General features: G+C 43.0%; 1 protein-coding gene across 4 annotated transcripts; it reads right to left on the reverse strand.

Annotated features, from left to right (window-relative positions):
* Positions 1-3,346: 3,346 nt before the first annotated feature.
* On the reverse strand, positions 3,347-19,936 carry SAMD13 (sterile alpha motif domain containing 13). 4 transcript variants are annotated; one of them, XM_071810495.1, is made up of 5 exons: positions 19,691-19,936; positions 17,327-17,416; positions 13,815-13,899; positions 9,644-9,755; positions 3,347-4,623 (listed from the first exon to the last, which is right to left on the reverse strand). In XM_071810495.1, exons 2-5 carry the CDS (start codon positions 17,343-17,345, stop codon positions 4,480-4,482), a joined length of 360 nt encoding a protein of 119 aa, XP_071666596.1. In that variant the 5' UTR covers positions 17,346-17,416; positions 19,691-19,936; the 3' UTR covers positions 3,347-4,479. The 4 variants fall into 4 exon arrangements, with proteins under 4 accessions (XP_071666596.1, XP_065698514.1, XP_065698515.1 ...); XM_065842442.2 differs by lacking the exons at positions 17,327-17,416; positions 19,691-19,936 and adding an exon at positions 15,668-15,851; XM_065842443.2 differs by lacking the exons at positions 17,327-17,416; positions 19,691-19,936 and adding an exon at positions 15,312-15,465.
* Between the last annotated feature and the right edge of the window lie 4,687 nt (positions 19,937-24,623).

A 24,623-nucleotide genomic window follows, 5' to 3' on the forward strand; every position in this document is an offset into this window, starting at 1 on the left:
TCATGCTCCACGTGCAGCTGATGTCACACAGATAAAAGGCACTAGCTAAACTCATTAGCCAATATCTAAACCAGAGACGGATTGTCACCTTCAGGGTCAGTACAAGTTATCTGTCTTCACTGGCTGTGTTATTCTATATATATTCAGGCTACACATTTTCCAATATACATTTAAACCTGTCAGGTTTTATTAACTATTACAGCCACTTTTTTTTTTCCTTCTTTAAAGTTGTCCTTTTTTTTTTTTTAATAATCTTGCTTTCATCAGGAGTACAGAACCCTGATTTTAAGTTGAACTGAGCTGACATAAAGTGACCAAAAAAAACCCCTTTCTGGCTAGAAATCTCAATATAAGTACTTTTGAAGTTAGAATTCCACTCTTTGCGTACATAAAACAGCCAACCATTTTCTTTCTGGAAAGCACACAGCTGTATCTAGAAAGGAAACCTATGAAATGTCTTCAGTTACAGGATCAAAAATATTAACTCCCATCTCAGCTGTAATTAAGATATAAACTGGTTTGTGATTCTGAGACTGAACCTTAACATTTGTAAGATGCTGAGAAATAAAAGACAAACACGTACCTGAGTGCATGTACACACACCTGGTCTCATACATGTATACATATACACATATATAAAAAGATGCGTTTAAATGACACTATATCAGCTGGTGTGCAACTGGATCTATGGCAACCAAATAAGAATCAACACGAGGTGGGATTAGTTGTCACATAGTTTTACTACAGACTTGCAAACTCTCAGCTGCATGGAGTTGAAACCTGCCATGTTCCCTTCAGGATCCAGCCCACCCTGCACTCCAGCACAGCAGCTCACCTCTGCCAGGCTCCCACAACACGAGTGGTGGAGAGAACCAGGAAAGGGGCACCCGCCACACTGCTGCCTGCCAGAGAGAGCTGGAGGAGCCCTTCACAGCCCTGGGGAGAAGCAAAGGCAAGCATGCAGTCCACCAGCTGACCACAGCAGGTCAGGTATTGCCACGAGTAAACACTTCTCTGTGGGGACAGGCATTTGTAGCCCAGGTCCTGACAGATGGGGGTGCACAGGGGGCCAGCCTGGAACAGAAACATAAAGCAACAGAGGCAGGAGATACTAGAAGATAAGTGAGAAAGATGGGGGCAGGGGGAATCAGCAGGCAGGGACAGAGAAATACAACAATAGTAAAAAATATCAGACAAATCAAAGAAGGGAGAGGACAGGAAATAAAATCAGTGAGGACAAGTATCTTTCCTGTCTGGCTACTTTAGAGCTGAAAACCCAAACCAAACAATATTGGAGAGATTCAAAACTAGAAAAAGAAGGGGGAGAGAAACCTTTGGTGCAGAGGGAAACACAAGAGCAGAAACCAGAGTGCCTGAGCACTGAGGGGGCTTTGCTGCCTCTCAGTAGCAGCATTAGGTGTCAATTCCCATATTAACATCTACATCTGTCTGGAAAAGATCTCAAGTCTTAACGCTCATGTACTCCTGCAATGTTCTAAATCTTCTAGATTACACATATTTCTGGTTGGAGAAGCCCAGGCAAACTGGCATGTGGTTATTTATACAGAAAAGAGGAGGGACTAGGAGTATCCTTGCAAAACAGGGTTGCTACACCCAGGTACACACCTGCTTCTACACTTTGCCCTATGGTTTGGCCACCAGCTGGGAAACAAACTCAGTGACAAGTTCCTGCCTCTTTATTTCCTTCCTCCCGCTGCAATCCACCAGCACAAGACAAAGCAAGGTTACTCTTGAATCAGAGATCAGTGCAAATGATGAGCCTTTCCTCACTTTCTGGTACAATTTAGCTGCTACAAAGTCAGGGCCATCCTCAACGTAGCAAGTACTGCAGAGTGTTTCTAGAGGGGCAGCTGAATTACAGCAATCATCTGAAAAGGGGAAGAGAACATCTTGAGATGAGTGCAAGCTTGCCAATGTCAAGATATTTGTTGTTGCCTTATCAGCAGATGAGGTGATGATACAGCAGTTACAACTGCTGACTGTTCCTTTAACAAAGATGCTTATGAGTGCAGCATATAAACACAACAGCAGTCTCCAGTACTCATCAGCACCCTTCAGAGCAATGGAACTCTCACATGGAGACCAAGGGCCACTTACAGTCTTCACGGTGCTCCCCTTGGGCTCTCCAGGGGTTTGAGGTTACAGCTGCATTCCCCAAATTTACAGCATCTACCAACTAGTGTTATTCTGGGAGTAAGTATTCAACACATGCTGGATCCAAAGGAACATCACTAAATCAAACAATTCCTTAACTATAGAGGCTAAGAAAAAAGACCTTGTTATAATAATTATCATATGAAAAGCAACACAGCCTCAGACCATGGTCACTCTCACACCCAGAATCAGCTGAGCAGCTGGACACCTGGCAGCTTAACCACCACCCAAAGCACAGGGAGGGCTTTTGAGGAAGAGGGACTCTCCTAGCTGTGGGCACCTTATAAACTGGATTCCTGCACAGCTCTACGACACTCAGAACTGCAGTATTGAAATGGTATCCAGTATTGCACATCAGTCGCTTCCTCATCTCAACAGCAGCTGTGTTTTCTGCAAGAGGAATGGTAGCTAAAAATAATCTGGCTTTGACTTCCTCTTTCAAACCCTCCAGTCTCTTTTAAAAAGATTTTTTGTTTTCCCAGAAACAGCAAGGGGAATGTAACAGACAAAAATCAGAATAGTCACCTGCACAAAGGAAACAGCAGCATTAGGAAGCTCAGAGAACAGTGGGAAACTACAATATAGATCAGGGGCAGTAAAAATAAATTGTTACAGTTCTGAATATCCTCCAAACTCCCTTTCACACTTGCTGTGAGGTTTCTGTTGGGCCTCTGCTTATATGAACCAGTTAGCAGTGCTGATCAAAAGGGGAATACAATCTGGATGATTCTGAATGCAATTCATTTGCTCATTAAAACATGTTAAAAGAAAGCACAGTGTTCAGTCATCACCAAAATGAGCTCTCATGACTGTACAGTGGAGACTTTTACTCCCTGATGTAATACATATGTTTTACTTTTAACTCTGTGTCATCCATAGATCTACAAAATGTGTCAATCCCACTGCAAACATGCAAACAGAGAAAAAGATAATATTAAATTCATCTTTCAGTAACATAGCACTATGTATTAGGATAAACCACCCTGCTTCTGCACCACCAACAGCTCTGGAAAGGGGTAAGAGAAGCACAGATGTTACTGGTGAACTGTGGCCAGGCCTCCATATTCTTTCCTTCAGCAGTGTATAACACTAGATAAGAAAAAGCAAAAATAATAAAATCTTTAAATGTCTTGGTAGGTGGTGTTAAAAGTAATCACAAGAACATTGAATATTAAGTCAGTTTTAGTAGCTTTTTAATGGAAAAATGGAGAAAAACAGGAGCTCAAATATGCCACAACAAAGAAATAGAGGAAGTAAAAGATCTGTAAAGTAAACAGAATCCAAACATCAGCAATGCTTTATTGGAATACAGCAAGCAACCTATCAAATAGGGAACTGGTACAAACAGATTAAACGAGACTCTCTTTTAACAGAGATGTATAGTGATGAGACAGCTTCTTTCAGTTTTTAAAACAAAGTATTCAAACTGTTAAGTAAAGCATTAAAAAAAAAAATCAAGCATTACAACACCAATGACAGACAATATTAAAAATGTGCAGAATTTTACTCTTTTTACAAATTTCTGCATAATGTTAGAAAACAAGTTATCATAAATTAGAAGTAAGAAATAAAATGAAAGAGTTTTGTTTTGCAAAGCAACACAAACTTTTTAAAACCAATTACGCTTTACACAGGACTACTATTAAAAACAGGTGAAAACAAGCTGAAAATTTAAAGGACAGCAAAAAATACACAAGCCAGTTTCACCTGTCAGCAATGCCTTCTGCTATCGAAGGGGTTATGTTAGTTGTATGTACAGCTTTAAACATTGCAGCATACCACAAGTAAACCTTAATAAGGTCAAAATAGGACCCTCTGCAAAAAAGGGTGAGTTGGCAAGTGTCAGTCTCATCCTAAAATTATAAGTAGTCATTTTAGTAGTTCTTCAAGGTAAACCAAAACCTACTTCAATTGGTTTATCTCTCCCGAAGATGCATGTAATCTTTATTTGGGTTTGGTTTCTATTTTTGGTATTTTAATTCATTAAATAAAGAAGATGTCTGGCTCAAAAATGAGAATGACATACGTCCCTTTTGTTCTGGATACAGTGATGCAGCTATCTCAACATGCTCATTGACAATTCCTAAAAGAGAAAAACATTATGTACTATGTAAAAAATACATACCACCTCTCTCAGTTCAGACTCAGTATATTGTATATTGCCAACTCTATCCAATAGGATATATATTGTAATTTGGTTTAAATTCTTAATAGATATATTCTGTCTTTACAAAGTTCCATCACATGAAACCAAATTGCTTATTTATTGTTTGAGGCACAACATGACCCCAATTAGACAATACGCTACAAAGAGTTGTTCTTTAGATGTTGTGTCTGTAGAGGTTTTATGTGATATTCATAGATTTTCAGCGCAGGCCCCAGTTTTAATGAAAGTCCAGTCAGTACATCATTTCTTGTCATCAACAGTAATGATTTGCCATCAATTTCCTATAAGAAGAATTAAAGAGTGGATAAAGACAAATGTACAAATCTAACACATGAGAACAATCCTGCAACAAATGGAAGACTATTACAGGAGATCAATGAGAAAATAAATAGTAGCTTTTATTTTTCTGAAACTATGTTGGTAGCTGCTAAATTCTACTGCCTGCTTTTCAAGTGCTCACCTGTGTTGACCAAGGCATAAGTGCTATTTAGTCAAGCACAAAACCCAAATCAGCCTTATTTAAAAATTCTGTCCCTGTAAAGCTGTTTCAAATTAATAGGTACATGTGCAGATTGCCTAATTATCAGCCATTAAGGTAAGGATACTCTTAAGAAGGTGGCTTATGAATTGCATTTCACAAGAATTACCATTGATAGCGATATGCAAGTTTGGACTAGTCAGCATCTGCTACTGACTGCAGGTGCTTTCTTTAAAAGGCCAACCTTCCCATGCTTCCTGTGGGGAAAAAAATAGACTTATGCCATCAGAAATTTTAGAAGAGCCTAACTGCGGAGCTCAACACTCTGAGGGAACTTTCCTTCCTCCACTTACAGTGGAAGAGGCTGAAAACAACAGCTCAGGTCTCGACAGCCCCAACTTGTTCATTCACACTGCACTACTCAGGAAACAGGGGCTACACCAACACAATAATGCAATAATGCATTGACCAGTATCTCACAAGAGCCAGGCCTGCAAGATTATCATAGCTCAAAGAAGGATATAGCCTTTGGCATTCACCTGCACTGGACTTCACTCTGCTGATGCATGGGGTTTTTTACTTTTAATTAAAAAAAAAATACAAAACAACACACCACAACTAGTAAATGTTGAATTTGTTATCAATAGCCAACAACCAGTTCAAATGCTTGCTTATATTGGTGTTGTCCATGATAATACATTGCCAAAATTTTGTATTTTTATAAATATTATAAACACCACACATCCAGTTATCCCATTGCAGCATCTGCCTCAGAAATACTAAATGTTGCCTTAGAAATGTCAGAGATCCTGTCCTTGAGTACAACTCAAAGTGAAAAGAGAAAGACTTATATTAGAATTCATCATGAATTTGTCCAGACTGATCTCTCTCATGATTTGATAAAGTCTATGAATACAAAATACATGGACAAACCACAGCATAGTCAAAGATCAGCTGAAAGTGGCATTTCTTTAAAATCTCCCCAAAAGATATGACTACTGAGCCCTCATGTAACATTTATTTCTAAAAGAAAACATGTTTCAAATAACTTTTTACTCAATTATACCAGATGTCTCTTCCCAATTACTGTTGATAATTTTCATGGTTAAAACCAGCTTTTAATCTCTTTTTTTCCATTTATCACAATTCTTTCTGTGGGAGTTTTGAAACCAGTGAGTATTTTGCTCATTACTATGACCAATCTGAAGTTGCCTTTGCTGCTACTGTTCAATGATGCTATGGAGGAATAACAGCCTCCAGCCAGGTAGGATCCCAATGAAGTAAATCCAGTACCCAGGACAGGAAAAACTCCAAGAATAGGCAAAAAGCATCTATGCCTTTCCCTTCTCCTTCCAGAGGGTTCCCCGTGGATTCTAGAAATGTTGGCAACTCCTAAGGCTTTCATTGAACAGAAAACTGATTCTCTAAACATACGTGGGTAGAAATGAGGAATTATGTATCCAGAATTTAAGGGGTTTATATCTTTGTATGTATTATAAGCTTTACCTCTTCCAATTCTTTTTAGTTTTGCACTTAAACCTGCTTCTGTAGATTTTTCATCATCATTCCATGTTTTGGCACTAGATAAGATTTTGTATATTTTGGTGACTTCTCTGAATTTCTTCTCTGTCACTTCTCTATTTACTGGATTTTTTCAGGATGCAACTTCAAAGCCAGCTTTCCATTTACCTTTTTAATGTCATCTGCAGAGGTACTCCTCTGCACAACTACGGCTAACAACAATTTCCCACTGTGCCAGGATGACGCCAGCAGCACTAGTGTATCGTGTTCAGCAAATAAGCAAAGATCCCACTAAGCTTCAAGTCATCCTTCAACTCTTTCTGTTCTTTAAATGACTGAGCACTGCAAGGTCTCACAATACAGCTGACACGGAAACCTGGCAGCCAGCATGCCCACATGCTCCCCCACATCACAGCTCTGCTGGAAAGCCAGAGCGGACACAAGCTGGCACCAAACCGTTTCCCCACAGGTAAGGCTTTACAGTGAAGCCAGCAAACTGCCGCTGGGTTACTTGGCCTCATCTGGCTATTGCAATGCTAACAGTCGAGAAGCCAGATGGGCAATAATGAAGGTCAGGCATAGCACTAACATGTCTTGAGACACGGCAAACAGCTTCGGCCTTTGGGTGAGCCCCATCCCCCTAGGTTCTCAAGCCTCCTGGAGAAAGCTCAGCCATGTCCTGGCAGGCAGCAGTTCTCTGAAGGTGTTCACACCCCCATTCTGCATCCGGTCTGCCTCTCCCTTCAGTTATCCTGTGCCCCCAGCTTCTTGGCTTGTCTGATTTGCTTGCTGATGTTATGAGTTTGTGTTACTGGGCAATATCAGTTGAATCTGTTTTCATCAGTGAGCTCTTTTGACTTGCTGACATCAGTGGAACTCCAAGAAGGAATAATGTATAATCATCATACAATCACCACTTCTTACCAGCATTTACAATATAGTTTTAATAAAACATTCTGCAGTCCTTACAACATCTTCTAATTTTCCTTAAAATGATATGAGAAAAATTCAGGTCTTCAAAATTCTGAGTCACTTGCTTTGGGTGAGCCCATGTGTATTCAGATTCATCAAAAGAACATGTGAGCTCAGTTACTGTTGTGTGAAAGTTGAACGTAATAATAGATCTCATTATTACATTCTGGGTTATGGATGTTTTGTAAGGAAACTGTTGTGCTACGCCTACTGAAGCAGCTCAGTTGAAAACAGTTTCCGAGCGTTGTAGGTGAAATGGAATACTTTACTATTTATATTCCTCATTCCCCTTCCAGTACATATTCGGCACAGAGGCACACCAAATTAATTTAGATTTCTGGGGCCCAGGTAAACTGCAGTACAAATGGCAGAGAAAAACTGAGATGGCCAGAGCTTTAGCCACACGCTTGTCACTCTACAGACAGAGGATGGCTAAGGGTTCAAAGTGAACCTGACTGCACTGCCATGCCTGGGACATCCTAGTAACAAATCCTGTAAGTACACAGAGTTAAAGTTAGTGGCTAGTAAATAGTGTGGAGGAAACAGAGCATCACTCTGGTAAGAGGTCAGGGACAGGGTTGTTCCTGGGGCAGACAGGGAACGGGCTGGCAGAGCTGGAACAGAGAACCAGGCACTTGCTGCTCCCCCTGCTGCCAAGGGACTGGAAGGGGAAGGAAGTGGCAATGGCTTCTGCTGTGAGTGTCCGTCCTACATCTCCTGGCTGTATGTTGGTGGCAGCTGTCAGCCTCCCTCTCCAAGGCTTTGGCACAAAGGGAAGTTGGCAGCAGAATCACAGCCATGTTTCTGCCCATGGCTATCCTAGCACAGCCTTACCAAAACATTGCTAAAAAGCAGCTTACTTCAGCTATCATCCTCAAGCCACTTGCCCTCACTGCAGAATACTAATAAAAGCTTTACACTCACTTCTATGCTGCTTTCCATCAGGCTGTTGCAAATTACTTTGCCAAAACTCATGAGTTAGCCTCATCTTGCTGCTGCAAGATCAGTAGTAATTACTGCAGTATTATTGACAAGCCAACTAAGCTGCAGAGAGGTTAAGATATTTGATGAAAGTCAGAGGTATCTGTCAGTATAAGGAAAAAAAAAACAGAGGCTGCAATTACTTTGCCCATGTGTTTTTTTCAGCCACATTTCCAAGGCTGTTGAGACATGGATGCTGGTATTGAGGAATGGATACACTTAAATAGTTTTTTTTGCCTGTTTACTCATCTTCAAATTCTGAAAAATTACTATCAGCTCTCTCCGCACCCTGCCAGAGAATTACCCAACCACCAGGTTTTTTAGCTCCAAAAACAAAGAGCTAAATCGTGATACTTTGTTGTACTCGTCAGTTACTACCGGATGGGATTTCACTGTCCAGGTGCTGAAGGTCAGCAACACTAACCTGATCAAAATTCATGTTATTTCACATCAGATGTAAAGTTTCCCTGCAAAGCTGCTGGTAACTTGTACTAGCTCAGTGTCTTGGAAAGTCAAACCATCTACTTTGATACTAAATACAAGTGCTGGTAACTAATTTCCTGGCAGTCACACGGAAACCTATAAACATATCCAGGAAGGTGCTGAACTGACAGTCTGGACAAGTTCCCTCTCCATGGAACAGGTGGACTGTAGGCCCTGTAAGCCAACTGCCCCATCCTGCCCCACTACAGCACCTCACCAGTGTGCTGATGGGTGGGTTACAAAGGGTCATATGACTACCAAAAGCAGCCATCCATTAGCATCAGCAGTTACACAAAGCCCAGAAATGAAGACCCAGCCCCTTTCTCAGACCAGGTCCTACAACCATGCTGGTCCTGTGCCTACAAAGATTCTTCCCCTTTCTTGCCAGCTTGTCTTTTCCCTGTTCACTTGCACTGCCAAGTTCAATGCAACACAGCAGGCTCTTTTTCACACTAGGTCTTCAAAAGCAATTTCCTTCTCAGGAGCCCTGGGTTTTATAAATACTCATGAGTGTGTTTGCACAGTACACTAAGGAAGAAGGGAATTACCACTCACATTTTAAATAATGAGAGTGTGAAACTGAGTGGGTTGTACAGGGAGACTGAATGCAAGCCAGAAAATTAGCTTAGATTCCTCACCTTTCAGATGACTGTCTTAAACAAACTCCAACCCATTATCTACACCTTGCAGAACAATATTATTACTCAAAAATCATAGTCCCATGGATTTTCACTCAATAACAAACTCAAATCTCCCATTAGTGTGGGATTTTCACCCCCATTTAACAGCATATAACCAGGTCTATGGTAAAAATGTGCAATGTGAGAAACTGATGGCAGTCAAAAAGTTTTTCCTAGCAGATTTACCTGTTCTTGAAAAGCATTGGCTTGTTCTTCAAATCCAGCTGTTCTGAAATAATTCACAACATCGATAACAGCCCAGTCAGCAGGATCTGGAGGTCTCCCATTCTCTACTGAACTGCAAAGTGTAAATCCAGACAAGTAATCACTAAATGTATGCAGAGCACGCGTTGCTTCTTTGTGCACACTCCATGCACATCTGTTCCTCCAGGAAAGGTGTCCTTTGACACACCTTCCCCCTGCCCCGATACAGAACAGTCACCCCTGTTCTCTTCCATTTCAAAGACCTGATGCTGGGACAACTGAGTTACCTCTCCTTTCAGAAAAGAAGAAAGTATATGAATCTTCACGTCAGCCAAAGGTAATCAGTCAGGATCTTTTCCTGCAAGTGTGCTGCTTTTGCAGTTGGAGAAAAAAGACTACCGTGACTGAGGTACCAAATCCCTGTCTTTCAAGACTGCAGCTTGTTTTCAGCTACCAAGTAGTTATAAAGAATTGCAGTACGTGGATTATACTTTCCCCCGATGAGACTGTGCTTCCTTGTAACGTGGGTAGAAACTCCTGGAAACCATCTTTACCTTGCAAAAACAAAACAAAAAAGAGACACCAATGACTGCACTAATTGCTCAATACAGAAAACTTCTCAAAATTGGACTAATCCTTGAACAAATCTATGGACTTTTAAAAGAGCTATGAATCTGAGAAAATATCTGTTAAACATAATTAGAATTAATTCCTTCTGTGACTGACCTCAGGTAATTGCTTTCCCCAGTAGCAAAAACAACCAATCATATTCATTCATGTTACTATTCTTCTCCTGCATTTCTCATCCTCAATCTGCCACCACCCTATCTCAGGTAACCTCTGTGTATCTGCAGATTATTGGTAAAAAGACACACAGTGAGCATGATTGCCTTTCCTATAGCAATTTAAGAGGATAAAGAGCAAGACATCAAAACAAAGAGCTTCTTTAACATGTTTCTCCAGCTAGAACTCCCAAAGTTCATGCCAGACATTTTCCACCGTTCTGCATGCTTAACTACAATGCTAATGAGGAAATATCAAAAACATGCAGATCATGGCAGATTTCAGAATCCTGTCCATTTCAGATCCTGAAGCTCAGAGGCAGGACTTTGATTTTCAACAGCACCAGCTGGAAAAGAAACACAGATTATACTCTGCTGACAGCATTTTTGTTCTGTCCTTCAAATTTTTCTTTTCCAACTGTCACCACCTCTGTCTTGCCTAGACTTGTATGTCTATCAGCAAAATAACTGAGTGAATCAAGGGCCCACCATTTTTCCAACCAGCCATGAAGAGAAGTGAAGAGAATCGCACACAGTGCCTCCCATCACTGTTCCTATAACATCCCAGTTTCTACAACTAGCTGAGCCCTGGGAAGAAGGGCTCATGAGTACAATGGTTTTTGCTTCTCCCCTAACTCTTCGAAAGTACCCGCCAATGTAACAACAAAATTCTGGCCCTAGAGACTCACGCTGCAACTGCTGCACTTGACTATCCAAAAGCAGTTTCTTTCACTTATCACATGGAATATACACATATCTCAGAGCAATGAGCAAAGGGCCAGAGTTTCTTACGTTCACTCATCAAGTAATTGTTTCACTGATTGTGATTACATAGAAAGGCAACACTCAGCAAAATTGAAAATGAGACTATCTGGCCTTAGCAGAGCTGCAGCTTTTTTTTTTTTTTTAAATCAAAGAATGACTTACAATTAAGTTTTTTGGTGACGTGCACATTCTGAGGCTCAGAAAGTAAAATGTGAAAAGCACCACGCAAAACCTACACATATTTGTAAAAGTAGCATTTGAAGGATTATATTTAAATTTTTGCATTTTACCTAAGACACAGACAATCACTTTCAATGACTCATCTTCTACTTCAATTTTAAAATAAACAAAACTCCAACAACTCAGTATTTTTTTGAACAGCAATAATTTCTAAAATATATTGAATTTAATTCTTCCTAAACAGCAAACAAAATAATCAATCTGTAAAGATGCCTCCTAACTGTGTTTTGCTTACTTCCCAAAGACACTTAAATTTCAAACTAAATTCCAAACCCTCCTTCCCACAATTTTGTATTTCAGCCCAGGTGCATTAGTTCTTCATGTAGCTCCTCTTTTTCACTAGAGAACTACCGCTGGGTCCAGCCCCATCCCAGGCTCAACTGCAATGACTTCAGGGGCTCTACCTTAGTCATCAAATAATCACAGGAAATACTTGCAAGTTCTTGGCTCAAGGAATAGCATCATGCTGGACCTCAAGTGGAGCCAATTTCCACAGCTACAGCTGCAGAAGACTCACAGGCGTGTTGCAGACTGTTGGAGGCCGCCTGGATTTCAACCCGTATACACATGCAGATGCTTATTTGGCTTCTAAACTTTTAACAGGCTCCTCCTTGCCCTGCTGCTGCACCTGATTCTATCCTTTAGACAAGAAAAGGCAATATATAACAGCCATGGCTTAGCCATACACTGGTCTATGCCACACATCCTGGATGCTGTAAAATCTTAAGAGGACTGGCATTTTAGGCTTTGTAATGAGATACTAGATGCACCGCTAATAAATAAAGATGAGCCTTGTCTGCTTTTCACCACTGTCCCTGTGCCTTTATTGCCATCATGTGGCAGAAGCAGCAAGGCCTGAAAGGACCTAGCTGTGAACAAATGCTTTATCCAAGCTATTTATAACCACTTCAAGAAAGTGGTAAATATTTCCTTTGTAGATATGCACACATACTTACTGTATACATTCATTCAGAAACCGCAGGTCCTGGTCATTTTAATGACAATCCCCATCAGTTTTTAAAAGCCACCTTCACAATGAGGAGTTGAGCTTTTATCACTTGAGCCTCGGGGGAAAATGATTAAATGTAAACTGCCTTTGCTTTGACTGCCTGCCTTCTCCTCCCACTACGGAGCTCTCACTGTAGAAAGTAAGTCTGCCAACGGAAGGTGGCTTCTGAGGGACATACGTGCTATAATCTATTCATAGTCACTGAACAGAGAAATGCATTTTACGCTGGTGTACTGTGACCAGTGTCTCAAGTGAAGGGGCAGCATGCTGATGTTAATGGCCACCATCAGATCTTTTGATGCTGTGTCATAATCAGGTGTTTTATCAGTACTCTGAAGCGACCATCATCATCATTATTATTATTTATATTACTGTAGTGCCTGGGAATATAAGCATTGCCAAGTTTTTTTGGAAGGCTTATGGAAAAGAGAACTAAAAACAAAGAATGAGATGCAGCTTTGCAGAAGTGTTGCAGTTTGAGAAGACAAAGAATTCTCTCTAGTATCTTTTTGTGTGTTTTGTTTTTTAATATATCTATATATGTATATATGTATCTCAGAATGGCTTCTATAACCCTAAAGCAGCAAGACCCAGTTTTTCCACACCAAACTCCACTCCTCAGTTCATAAATTCATTCAGAATTGCTAGTCCTAATTCAAAAATTACTGAGCTTTAAGGATACAGAAATGCACCCAAAACAGTTCCTATCCCTTAGCCTGCATTCTGCCACAATGAAGAAAATTGTATGGAAGCGCACACCATGTTTCCCTCTTATTCCCACCCTAGGTTTGAAGTAAGAACCCAGCAGTTTAGGGCTTCTCCATCAAACAGCTTAAAATATCTGTTCCAGAAGAGAACTGACACCAAAGATACATGCTGCTGCTGGTTCTCAGCTCTAGATGGCTGGGCAACCTGCAGAGAAGGGCACATGTATCTCTGAAAGAAGCAGAGGTGACTTACACAAAGGACACTTCTACCCATCAGACACCGGTTCTGCAAAAGCCACTAGCAAACAGGTGAGCAGAAGCAGAGTATTGGTTACAGTGCTACCACTTGCTTTAGTCTCTGGTTGAGAAGACAAATCAATGGAAAAAGATATACCCCTAACTCAAGTTACTAGCTTCTACATCCCTCCATTGCTATACAAGTCCTCCCACATATCACTTTTAATCAATTGCATGCCCAAGACTCTTCCATTTCAACGCTGAAATACAATAAATGTAATTGAGAACAAGGAAGGTTTGAAATGAGCGAAGATGGAGGTGCCCACCCTTCCCAACCACATTAAACCAAAGGAAAACTATTAATCAAAATCAACGTGCTGTTTACACAAACTGAACACTAGGGATTCACTTACTTTTTGACATCCAGAGAGCCATTTTCCTTGTTTTCCATGTCAACAGTTAGCATGGGGAGGATAGAGGTTTCTTTTACTTCAGCAACTGATCAACAGGGGGGAAAAAAGCTATGTTTAATTATTGGTAGTATGTAAAGAGCAACATAATGTAACAGAAACAAGCATTCTACAGGGACACAACCATGTTTCCACCTGAGAGGAAAGGTGCTGTCAAAGACTGTTTTCCTCAGAAGCCTGGTAAAGCTGATAATAGCTAATAAACTATGAAAAGCTGACCCGCGGTTCAAACACAAGAAATATTTCATGCCTGAAAATCAAGGAAGGTACTGTTACATTTGATCCTTTTTGAAGCTAATAAAATTTTGATCAAGCTATATATTCATACAGAGATCGACCTGCAACATATAGCTAGATATCAAATGGACTTACTATGCCTTCAGTCACCTTGCTATACAGAGGATCCAAATATATGACATATGATCTTAGCCCTAGCGAGGTTTTGAAATCCATAGCCTTGCTTTACAAATAAGGGATCTGTGCTACAGATGAGCACAAAGTGACTTATGCCCAACTGACACAGAAAGCTGTTTGGCAGAGTTACTGACTGAGCACCAAACTCCTGAGGCCTAAATCATTATCTTATCCATAAGACCATCCTTCCTGCACAAGCACAGCTTCTTCTATAGGTACGGTATACTGAACTCTGAAAAGGAAAGGAGCATACAAAGGACACAGGAGAAAATCCAGTTTGTTTCCCTCCTCACAGCACGCTGGAATACTTTCACCACACAGCTTTTTCCACCACTCCATGAAACATGCAGGCATGGCCCGAGGCTTTTCTTTCTGTTCTCAAGTAAGCCATTTCTATCTCAGAGAGCACCAAAGAGCTGACCAAGGACTCAGGATGTTCTTGCTGTAGCATTAATGGACACCAGTGAAATGTCACAGAGCTCTGGGAAGTACAGAATAGGGAAATCACGCTCTTCAGATAAAACTTTGCAAAAACAGTGGATAGCAATTAATAACGCTGTTAAGGGAAGAAAAAAAAAAATAAATAAAAGACCCTTTATTATATAGCTAGCAGCACGTAAAGCACCGAGAAAGCAGTGACAAAGTAATCGCAAAGATGCTTCTTCCTTCACCGCTGACCCAATAACTTAACGCATTCCCTCGAATCACTTCTTGGTTCACCTGAGGTGACTGCACGACGACACCCGCAGCAGCCCGACTGCGGAGGGTCCCCTCGCCCCGGCCGCGCAGGACCCGGCAGCCGCCCCGGGCTCGGGGCTGGGCACCTCCCGCGGAGCCGCCCGGCCGGCAGGAGGCTCCGGGGCTGCCCTCACCCCGCGGCGGGCGAGGAGACGGCTCCGCCGGGACTGTGTGACACGCGTGCACCATTTCACAAGCATCTCCGAACCCGTTCGCCAGGCAGCACTGCACCACATTGTCATTTTTGGGCTGGCGGAGGGTGGGGGGAAGTAAGACAGAAAAACCTACCTACGAGCAACTAAACCAAAGCATTGCTACAGGCTGCTCCGGAGCGGCGGAGCCCCCGGCTCCCGCCCCCCCCCGCCGGCAGCGGGGCGCTCTGCGGCGGCTCAGTTTGACACCGGGAGCAGCCCCGCCTGGCTCCCGGCCCGCCTGACGCCGCCGCCACACACGGCCCCGCCAACCGCCGCCCGCGTCATGGCGGCCGTTTTAAAGGCGCAGCGCTGCGCCGCCCCCCGCTCCTTCACAAGCGTCCGCGCCGCGGAGGCTCGGGAGGGAGCCGGGGAGGCTTGTCAGGCTGGGGGCGGGAGGGGGTAGCAGGGACCGGCATCTCCGGAGAGCGTCTTCCCTCCGGCAGCGCTTACCTGCGGCAACAAACCCGCCCGCGGCACCCGGCCGGAGGGGAGCACCCAGTGCAGGATTCGTGAGCTGAGATTCTTGGGACCTCCTTGTAAACATTTCTACTCCTCCTACCAAGTGGGGTGCACGTAGTAACGGCGAGAGCGGGGGGAAAGGCAAAAAATCCGCAGACATTTTTGGAAGGATACAGAAGCTGATCCCGTGAAACTGACACGGTGAGAAATAGGAACGGCCAGGTGTCAGGAAATCGACAAAGCTACGTGAAACTAATTTCTAGAATGAGTTTGTCAACTTGCAGGTGAATAGTAGACACTTGTCTCTGGAACTGGAGCATCGCAGGCTCAGGGTGATGGGAAGGAGGAGCCACTAAGGACAGCACAACCGTGCCACCAGCACCGTGGCCATCCCGGGACTGGGTGAAGAGACATGGAGACAGGAGTTCCCAGGGACAGCCACATCTCTTACTCGTGTGAGCACCAAACCTAATTTCACAAGGAGACCCGCAGATAGCTACAGGATTTGCTGTACAGTAAGGTGCAAGTCAAAGTGCTTACAGATAATTAAGTCTGGCCCACTGGCAATAAAATCTCATCCACAGAGATTAATAGAAATGTTGGCAAATTTTTACAGCAACTGCACCTTTCTTCTATATTACAGTAATTTCTAATTTCTTCTTCCAAACTTCCCTTGATTCAGGATGTTTTCTGATGGCATAGAAGTGTTACATGCATAATACACTGCCAATGTCAGGAAAATTAAGCAAACAATGCCAAGCAACATACCCTGTGCCTCTCTACACATGGGCTTTGCAGAACTCAGCACCAGGGCTGCATCCCAGCCCCAGCTCAGACATGGTGACCTTCTGAGCACCCTTAGCAAACTGGCTTGGTACAAAGTAGTGGAATGTTTCACTTGCAGAATTTCCTTCTGAGTCAAACCACTCAAATGACACCTTTGCTGTTCTCTGCAATGCCAGGGGGACGCTACAAGCCACCTGGGGATTTGTACAGAACCAGCTGGTGACTTCAGCCTGATTTCTGCAAACGGGTCTGTGACACAAGAGCCCCAGCCTGCTGGCCAGCAGAGCGGGCATGGGGCTGTCCCAGGCGCCGTGCAGCTGTCCCACTCCCGAAGCAGGTTCCTGCATCCTGGCTGCACTTGTGAACACAGATCCCAGTTACCTGACTGCTACTGAGACACTGGTACAAGCACTAAAGTCACAGGAAATCTGCGCTTTTGTGCAAAGGACTGTAGATGTGACTTCCCTGACCATGCCTGGTCTCAAGCTGCCAAATAAACAATCAAATCTCACAAAAACAATGCAAATAATGTGACTTGAGTATCAATAGGAATGTTGAGAATAGAGAGCAGTAGGAGTCTTCACTACTTTAGATTTTAAATAAATGCAGATAAACAAGTTAAATAGATCATTAAATATACTGCACCCTAAAGAAAAACCTCTTTACTTCATGTCTCAAAAGCGTACTGTAAAATGTGGCATATTTGTGTTGGACAAGTAAGCCACATAAGGCAATTATTTTTTGTCTCTCAAGAAATATGCATTCTAAATGAGGCCATAATGAGATTTCTGCATCAGCTGTTTTCTAACTTTGGTAATGAACTGACATTTGAGGACGAAAATATCAACCAGCTATTTTACTCACACTCTCCTCTTCCTTCCATCACGTTCTTCAATTAATCCTTAGAGTATCCGAAGAGAGGCTCACACAGTATGTGTGTTCTGTCTAAAAGACCTTGAAGAGCAGAGAAAGGAATTTTAAGAAAATAGACTGTGGAAAAATTCAGTGTGGAATATGATCTGTGGTTTGTATTCTCATTCATCGGGGTAAGATAATTTAATTAAAATGATATTATGTCTGGAGGGAGACAAAGTAGGAGAGTGAATTAGACTTTTGTTTGACTATTTGCATCCTACTTCTGGGAGAAAAAAAACAAACCCTCCACATTTCCAGGCCACACAGGGCCCCAGGTGTTTGCACGTTGAGGGGTCAAAACCCTGTGTTTCTGAACCTCCGCTGTTACACGAGGAGAAACATGCAGAAGTGACTGTGGTTACTGGACCCCAACTGAACCTGCTTCTTCTGGGTATTGAAAAATGCCTTTTTTTTTTTTTTTTTTTTTTTTTTTTTTACTGAACAGGTATTATTTTCTTTTTGTCTGTGGAAGCGACAGCAGTACATGAAGACAAAATGCATTGCACATGTGGCAAAGGAGAGTGCAGCGCCCTGTTAGCTGTGCAGTGGGGGGTGAATTGCAGCTCTCCATGGGCAAAATAAGGCCCTTCGAACCTTTCTTATCTCAGTGTCCTAGGCAAAACAATTGGCAACCAATGGTAAGACAAGGGATAATGAGTTCACACTGGAACACAAGAGGTTCCACTTAAATTTGAGAAGAAACTTCTCAGTGAGGGTGACAGACACTGGCCCAGGCTGGCAGGGAGGTTGTGGAGTCTCCTTCTCTGCAGACATTCAAACCCGCCTGGACACCTTCCTGTGGAACCTCAGCTGGGTGTTCCTGCTCCATGGGGGGATTGCACTGGATGAGCTTTCCAGGTCCCTTACATTGATTCTGTGATTCTGATTCTGTGAAAACACAGTTAAGCATATTCACAGGGGAAGTTAAGTGAGAAAAGGACAAAGGACTTGTGTGGTTTCACCTGAAGGGAAGCTTGGACAGCTCCTTCGCGTGAGCTGCGCTCATGCAGAGCAGAAGGGACTGCACCCCTGTACAACGCAAATGTTCCGCTGCCCGGGCCCGCCCGTCACCACCCTCACCTCAGCCGCCCCGGCCGCGAGCGGCAGTAACGGCCGCCGGCGCCGCGCGGCTGGCTGGGAACTGGAGTCCCGGAGCGCCCGCCCGGCCCGGCCCCGCGGTCAGGCGGACCCCGGTTCGAGCCCAGCCGGCTGCCGGCAATGAGTGCACGGCGAACGCGGGCGGGTGCTACGCTTTCCTCCGGGTGTGCAGGGAGACATTTTGGGGCTGGCACCGATCATTTGTGGAAATGCTGCTCACGAGGGGATAGGCGGTGAAACAGAGACAGCCAAATGCTGGGAGATTTCACCCAAACGTGATCAGCGTCTGAAACATCAGCTCCTCCTAACGCGCAGCGCTGGGGGCAGGAGAAACAGACAGGGAACACAGGCTGGTTTTAAGTAATTCTTGTCACAGATGTGGAAGTGGCACAGGTTTCACCACTCAAACTGTATTAATTTATAGCTATCTCCAGCCTATTAATAACAGTGATCTAAAAATCCCTTTTGCATCGTTTCCTTCCCAGCAATACAGGACTAAAAAGGGCCCTTGCAGCCATCGAGTCTGATCGGCTGTCGCCAGCCCTGACAGCACCACGCCTGCATCCAGCCCTGAGCCCACGGGGAACCTCACCCCCGGCAGAGAGCCTGTGATGCTCTCCCTGTGCCACTGGCTGAGGACTTTTAATTCACAACTTGAAAAAATACATGAACAGTTTCTACCCATTTGATCCTGTAGTATCCTTGTTTAGTTAATAGTTGACTTCTCTGCTTTTCTGGTATTTACTTGCTTATACAAACTCAGCTGTCTGAATGACCATAGCCCTTTTAGACTCTTTCTGAAATAGGCTCTGTATTTTTTGAGCTCATCTCCCTTTGCTCTTCATGTGCATTCGCCTTCAAGGACCAGACATTTGGAGCTGCACGCTGGGGTGCAGTGGGTCTCAGCAGTACCGCCTGCCCTCCCCGTCTGCTCTGGAGACCCCGTGACTCCACACTACACTTATGGAGGTCTTTTATCACACCTGTACGGTGCTGATGATTTTAGTCATCCTAGGATTAGTAAGTACTTCAGGATCTTTTCCACAGTCTCTGGGAATTACTCTATACCCAGAGAGGGGTAAAATCCCTGTTACTGGGCCCAAGTTGCACCTTTCCAACACTTTGTTCTAAGAAAATTCTCTTTCCTCAGTTGATGTCTTTTCCACTCCAGTCCATTTTCTTTATAGTTTACTTGAATGGAATTTTGCCACTTACCTTGCTCCGCAGCATCAACAGCTTAATACCCGTTGTTCTGCTCTCCCTTCCCTACTCAGGCATCACATAAGGGGGTGAGGGACGGTTCTCAGCAAGGTGCTCCAGTCCACCTGCAGAGTGCAGCAGCAAAGCTCCTCTCTTTGATTCCTGCCTTGGCCAGGAAGGTCATCCCAAATGCTGTTCTGTGTCTTCTTCACAGCCCTCTCCTGACCTGCTGGGGTTTTCTGCATGGCTGAGCATTGCATAAAGCCTAGACAAAAAGCCAAATATAGCATTGGTGTAAAGCAAGCATGGAGGGAAGGCAGGCAAAAAACCTGACCCAAGAATACAGCAGAGAAGCTTGTACCAACCTGGCATTCAATCATAAGGCAATTAAGCTGAGGTGTGTGTTTAAGTACAGAGCACAAGACCCAGTCACCGTCTACTCATACTCCATGCGGTTTCCTGGGCGCACTCTTATAAGGTAAAAAACCCAGGGTCCAGAGATGTGTAAAAAGTTTTGTAAAAGCTCCGGGTTTCAGGATCGAGACAGGGGTTAAGAGCTCTGCAGGTGCACGGTGCCGAATCAGCAACACAGCTCCCTTGCTGCATGCCTGGAGGGGAGGAGTGCTGTTCAGATTTACTGACAAGGCAAGAATTAACAGGATGGCAAAGACCCTCTGCTTTGTCCTGCTAACCAGTCCCTTACATCTTTGCTTTAAGTATGCTAAGGTCCTTTTCACACTATCAGCATTATCCAGCCTTTTTTCTGTAATCATATGAATCTCCAAGAAGATGACAGGAGCTGCACCCTCTGCACACCAGGCTAAAAATGAATGTGTACAGCAGCTGACTGCCGTGTAAGGCCAGCGGTACCTTTCTGCTTTTCCTTCCTCCGTTTTCCAAAACCGAATTGCTTAAATAAATCTTCCTGCACGTGAATTACATCCACTTCACTGAGAATTTCCTGCCCTACTTATTTTATTGTGCTCCTTCTTCTTCTGGTAGTTGCTCATGTTTAATAAAGCTACTGTCCAGACTTAAAACCTTGTTATCTTAAAGCTTATACTTTATATAGAAAAATCGCTGTAGAAAACACAACTCATTCTGCCCATACAAGCAGTAGTACCAGCCACATATTTACCTAGCTTGTGATAATGTAGCAAGAAGCTTATAAAAAGTATTCATATGAAATACCAAGATTGTAAAATAGAATCCAGCCTAATAAAAATATTTTATATCAATGTGGCTCACATCTCAGTGAAACAGCTGTTAAATTTATGAGAAATCTGAAAGGTAGTGCTTTGGTTGCATGGAGTGAGGCAAATGAAAAAGCACAATATGTTGATGCACACAAGAATGGAAAAATACAGTTATAGACAGAAAAAAACCAATAAAACACAAGCAGAAATCTCAACTACTCTTCAAACACTAGATTAAGAAATCAGCGTTAGTTTTTTTTCCCCCACTTTGCTGGGAAGCTTTTCTCCAAGAGTGAAGAACCTCTCTGTAACTGAAAAAGCATCAAAAGCCTGATTTAGATACCTTGGTGGCCCAGTGACCCACTTGGTGCCAGTGCGATTCACAGCTGCTTTTGCTGCAGGAGAGGCAGGAACCCGGCCACACCAGTTTTGCCCTGTGGTGCTCTCGGGGTGCACTGCGTACGCTTCTGCTCCTCCTCCTTGTTCTTCAGGCGATATTTATAGGAGTGAGGCTGCTATCTTCTTAATAAATGGACAGTCATAGAATCCTGGACTAGTTCGAGTTGATGTTAAAGATCGCGTGGTTGCACCCCCCTGCCACGAGCAGGGACACCTTCCACTAGACCAGGTTGCTCACAGCCCCATCCAGCCTGGCCTTGAACACTGCCAGGGATGCGGCATCCACAGCTGCTCTGGGCAGCCTGTTGCAGCACTTCACCACCCTCATGGGGAAGAATCTTCCTTATATCTAATCTAAAATATATATTCTACTAATACATAAACACTCATGGTTGGTATTGCATATATTATCTGACATACTATGTGACTGGTATAGTCCAAATTTCTCATTCCCTACTGCTCTTTGACATTTTCCAAGTCTCTTGTTATTACTGTATTCTGCAGCTGACGTCTCTTCCACACACAGTTTCATACCATACAGATGTGCCATCTACTGGCAAATGAATGTAACGAGAGCATTTTGTTACAGAAAAGCTACACAAAGGCGGAATCATGATTCATTTTGGTTTACAGGCTTCTGTAGGAATCTGGAACATAAAAAAAAGTTCAAGAAAAGTTGAAGTTGAATTCTGTTAGTCAATAAGTAGTTGCAGAATTACTACCAGTTTAATACTAGAAATGCCGCAAAGCATAGCTTTGGTTTGTATAAATCCTAAGTGAAAAAGCATTTCTATTGACATTTCAGGTTTCCTTGTGTAGCTTTAAAAGAGGCCAACTAATTTTTGAGACTGTAGAGGGATATTCGCCCCCTAACACTCACTGCAATGCTTCCCTCGGCAGGAAATGTACTTCGCAGCCCGCCCAGTCCCGTTCAGAAAATCTCTTCCAGAATGAATGGGTGCTCTGGCGGTGGAGGGCGGCTCTCTGATGTGGATGTCCTCATGGAGCCACATCGCTGGGCTACGTCCTAAACCACAGAGTGGAGACTTCTACAGGAGAACCACACTCCTGACGTGAACTCGCATCCTAACCCTAACAAATGATTTCACTACATTATACAGGTTATATCATGTAGGCCTTGGAATGATTCTGCCACCACGGTCTTGTTTCTGGTACAACCTAATGTCTTTACCAAGGCTACCTGCTCAGCTCCTCTCCTAGTTTTGCCCACCGGTAAGCAAGCTTGCCAGATGCAAACTTCCCCCATATGCATGGTAAGGGAATAAAGGGAAATAAAGGTAATGTATTTACTGGGGACATACTTTTTTGTTTTGGTTTGGTTTTAAGGTGGAAGTTTAAAGACAGCATTTATGAAATAACCAAGTATTGTTTAAAGTCAATAAACACACCTGCGAGACAGGTGAATTAAGTTGTTTCACTCATCCAAGGTGTTGCCTACCATTAATGGAGTACTGGCACCTAGATCCCCACTTTTTCAAACATCAAGAAGAAAGATGACAGTAAAGATGGAAAAAATTGAATGGACACCCCAATCAAGCATTCATTTTGATGAACTATTACTTAGATAACTATATGTACACATTCAAAGCAGCAATAAACATACACAGTAAAGAACAACGCTTCCAGTAGAAAACAATCATCATGACATTGCTGTGTAGACCAAAGCATTGATACATCACTAAATGTATAGGAGGTGTGGCGGGTTTTTTTTAATTTAATCAGATTATTCTGATGGTGGAATAATCTCAAAAACTTTAGCAAGCCTCTCCAGCAGTCCAGTTTTCTCTTTCTCGCACAAATCAGCAGCATTTCTTCCTGTAACCAACTGGATAGTTTTGTGCTACATGCCAGGCTGCTGAGACCTTGCTCCATTTGAGTCAACACACCTACAGGTGTGTCCTGTCCAATCCTGCACAGCATCTTGGAAGCAAAGGCAGAATTCTCTGCTCTCTACCTCCCAGCAAAGGAAAACATCTCCTACTGTGGTTGCGACATACGGCAGGAGATCACTGACCTCCATCCTCAAAGTTCTTCCAACTGGAACAACCTTTTCATCCTAAAGAGCCTTTGTGCTGCAACCACGTCCACGTGCTGGGCAAGGTGTTTTCACTGCCTTGTCCTTCGCAAAGGTGCCTCATCCTCAGACAAGCTGCTTTTTAACAGCAACAGCAGAATTTGCCATGAGATACTAAATTGCTACTGTGCAATCAAAGTCTAAATCTTGTAAACTGGGCACTAGTAAGGAATGTGCAAGTTTGTCACTGGGTCTTTTACATGCTTCACTTACCATAAATAAGTGAATACAAATGAACACCACAAATATGTTGCTTTTCAAATGTAAAGCAAAGAGCCACATTAATACATTTTTGCAATGGCATTTGTATTTTGCCCTCAGAGGGAGGGAACAGGACAACGAGGCTGTAAGGATTCTAAAGGAATTTTTACTGGCTTTGTAACAGACTATTGGGAACTCCTCCCAATGATTTTGTGGAAACCTCAAGCTGCTGTAATCCCACTGAGGTAAGAACTTCTCATAGCAGTGAATTATAAGAATAAACTACATTTTCCATACATGCAACCTTCAGGTGGGCATCATTTTTTGTAGTACACAACAGGAAAAAAATGTAAGGCAACAACAAAAGGTCAAAATGTGACTAGACCTCAGATTTAATTCAAACTTATACCCACATCATCAAATTCACAAGTCAAAGTGAAGCTGAGATCCTATCTTGCCCCAAGATATCCGTCTTATGCTTCTAAAAAACCCAACACTTCACCCAACTCCTGCGCAAGATGGCAAGTATTTTCTATGTACAGACACTCAAACATCCTTGTGGAGCTTGAACTGTTCTACTAGAAGTGATCACTGCCCAGCCTGACATTAGACAACTCGTATTTTACCTCTTCCATCTGAGATCTCAAATCAGTTGATTCCTCAAGCTGTCAAGCTAAGAGATGTTTTTAAACATGTGCAAGACCCACATTTGTAGACCTATGGTGGTCGTACAACTTTTTGGTTTTTTTTTGTGGTCAAACACATCCAGATCAGCTATATACACCCCAGTTGGAGAATGGAACCCATTCTTCTTCTATACACCCCAGCTCCTTATGGAACAGTTCTCAAATTCTTATCTGGGGTAAGTCTTCCTTACGTGTGGCAAATTAGAACAACAGATTTGAAAGCCACCTTAGAACCTGCTACTCGACATGCTGTTTGCATGGGAGCTCTCGTAAAAACAGAAGACTATTTCTGCAGTTTCTTAGCTTGGCTCTAGAAAAAGGACAAAGGTCTTTAAAATGTAATATGGCATTTGTATTACAAAAGCAAGAAG

The sequence above is a fragment of the Patagioenas fasciata genome, chromosome 6 (genome assembly GCF_037038585.1).
Source record: "Patagioenas fasciata isolate bPatFas1 chromosome 6, bPatFas1.hap1, whole genome shotgun sequence".
In the NCBI taxonomy this organism is placed as follows: domain Eukaryota; kingdom Metazoa; phylum Chordata; class Aves; order Columbiformes; family Columbidae; genus Patagioenas; species Patagioenas fasciata.

Bases quoted from the DNA above. Each gene is read 5' to 3' on its own strand.
- SAMD13 (XM_065842442.2), bottom strand. From the start codon at position 15,836: ATGTCTGCGGATTTTTTGCCTTTCCCCCCGCTCTCGCCGTTACTACGT. The intron at 9,756-13,814 runs GTAAGTGAATCC...TACACTTTGCAG, and splicing joins GGCTCTCTGGATGTCAAAAA to TTCAGTAGAGAATGGGAGAC. The intron at 4,624-9,643 runs GTAAATCTGCTA...TTCTTCTTATAG, and splicing joins CCAATGCTTTTCAAGAACAG to GAAATTGATGGCAAATCATT.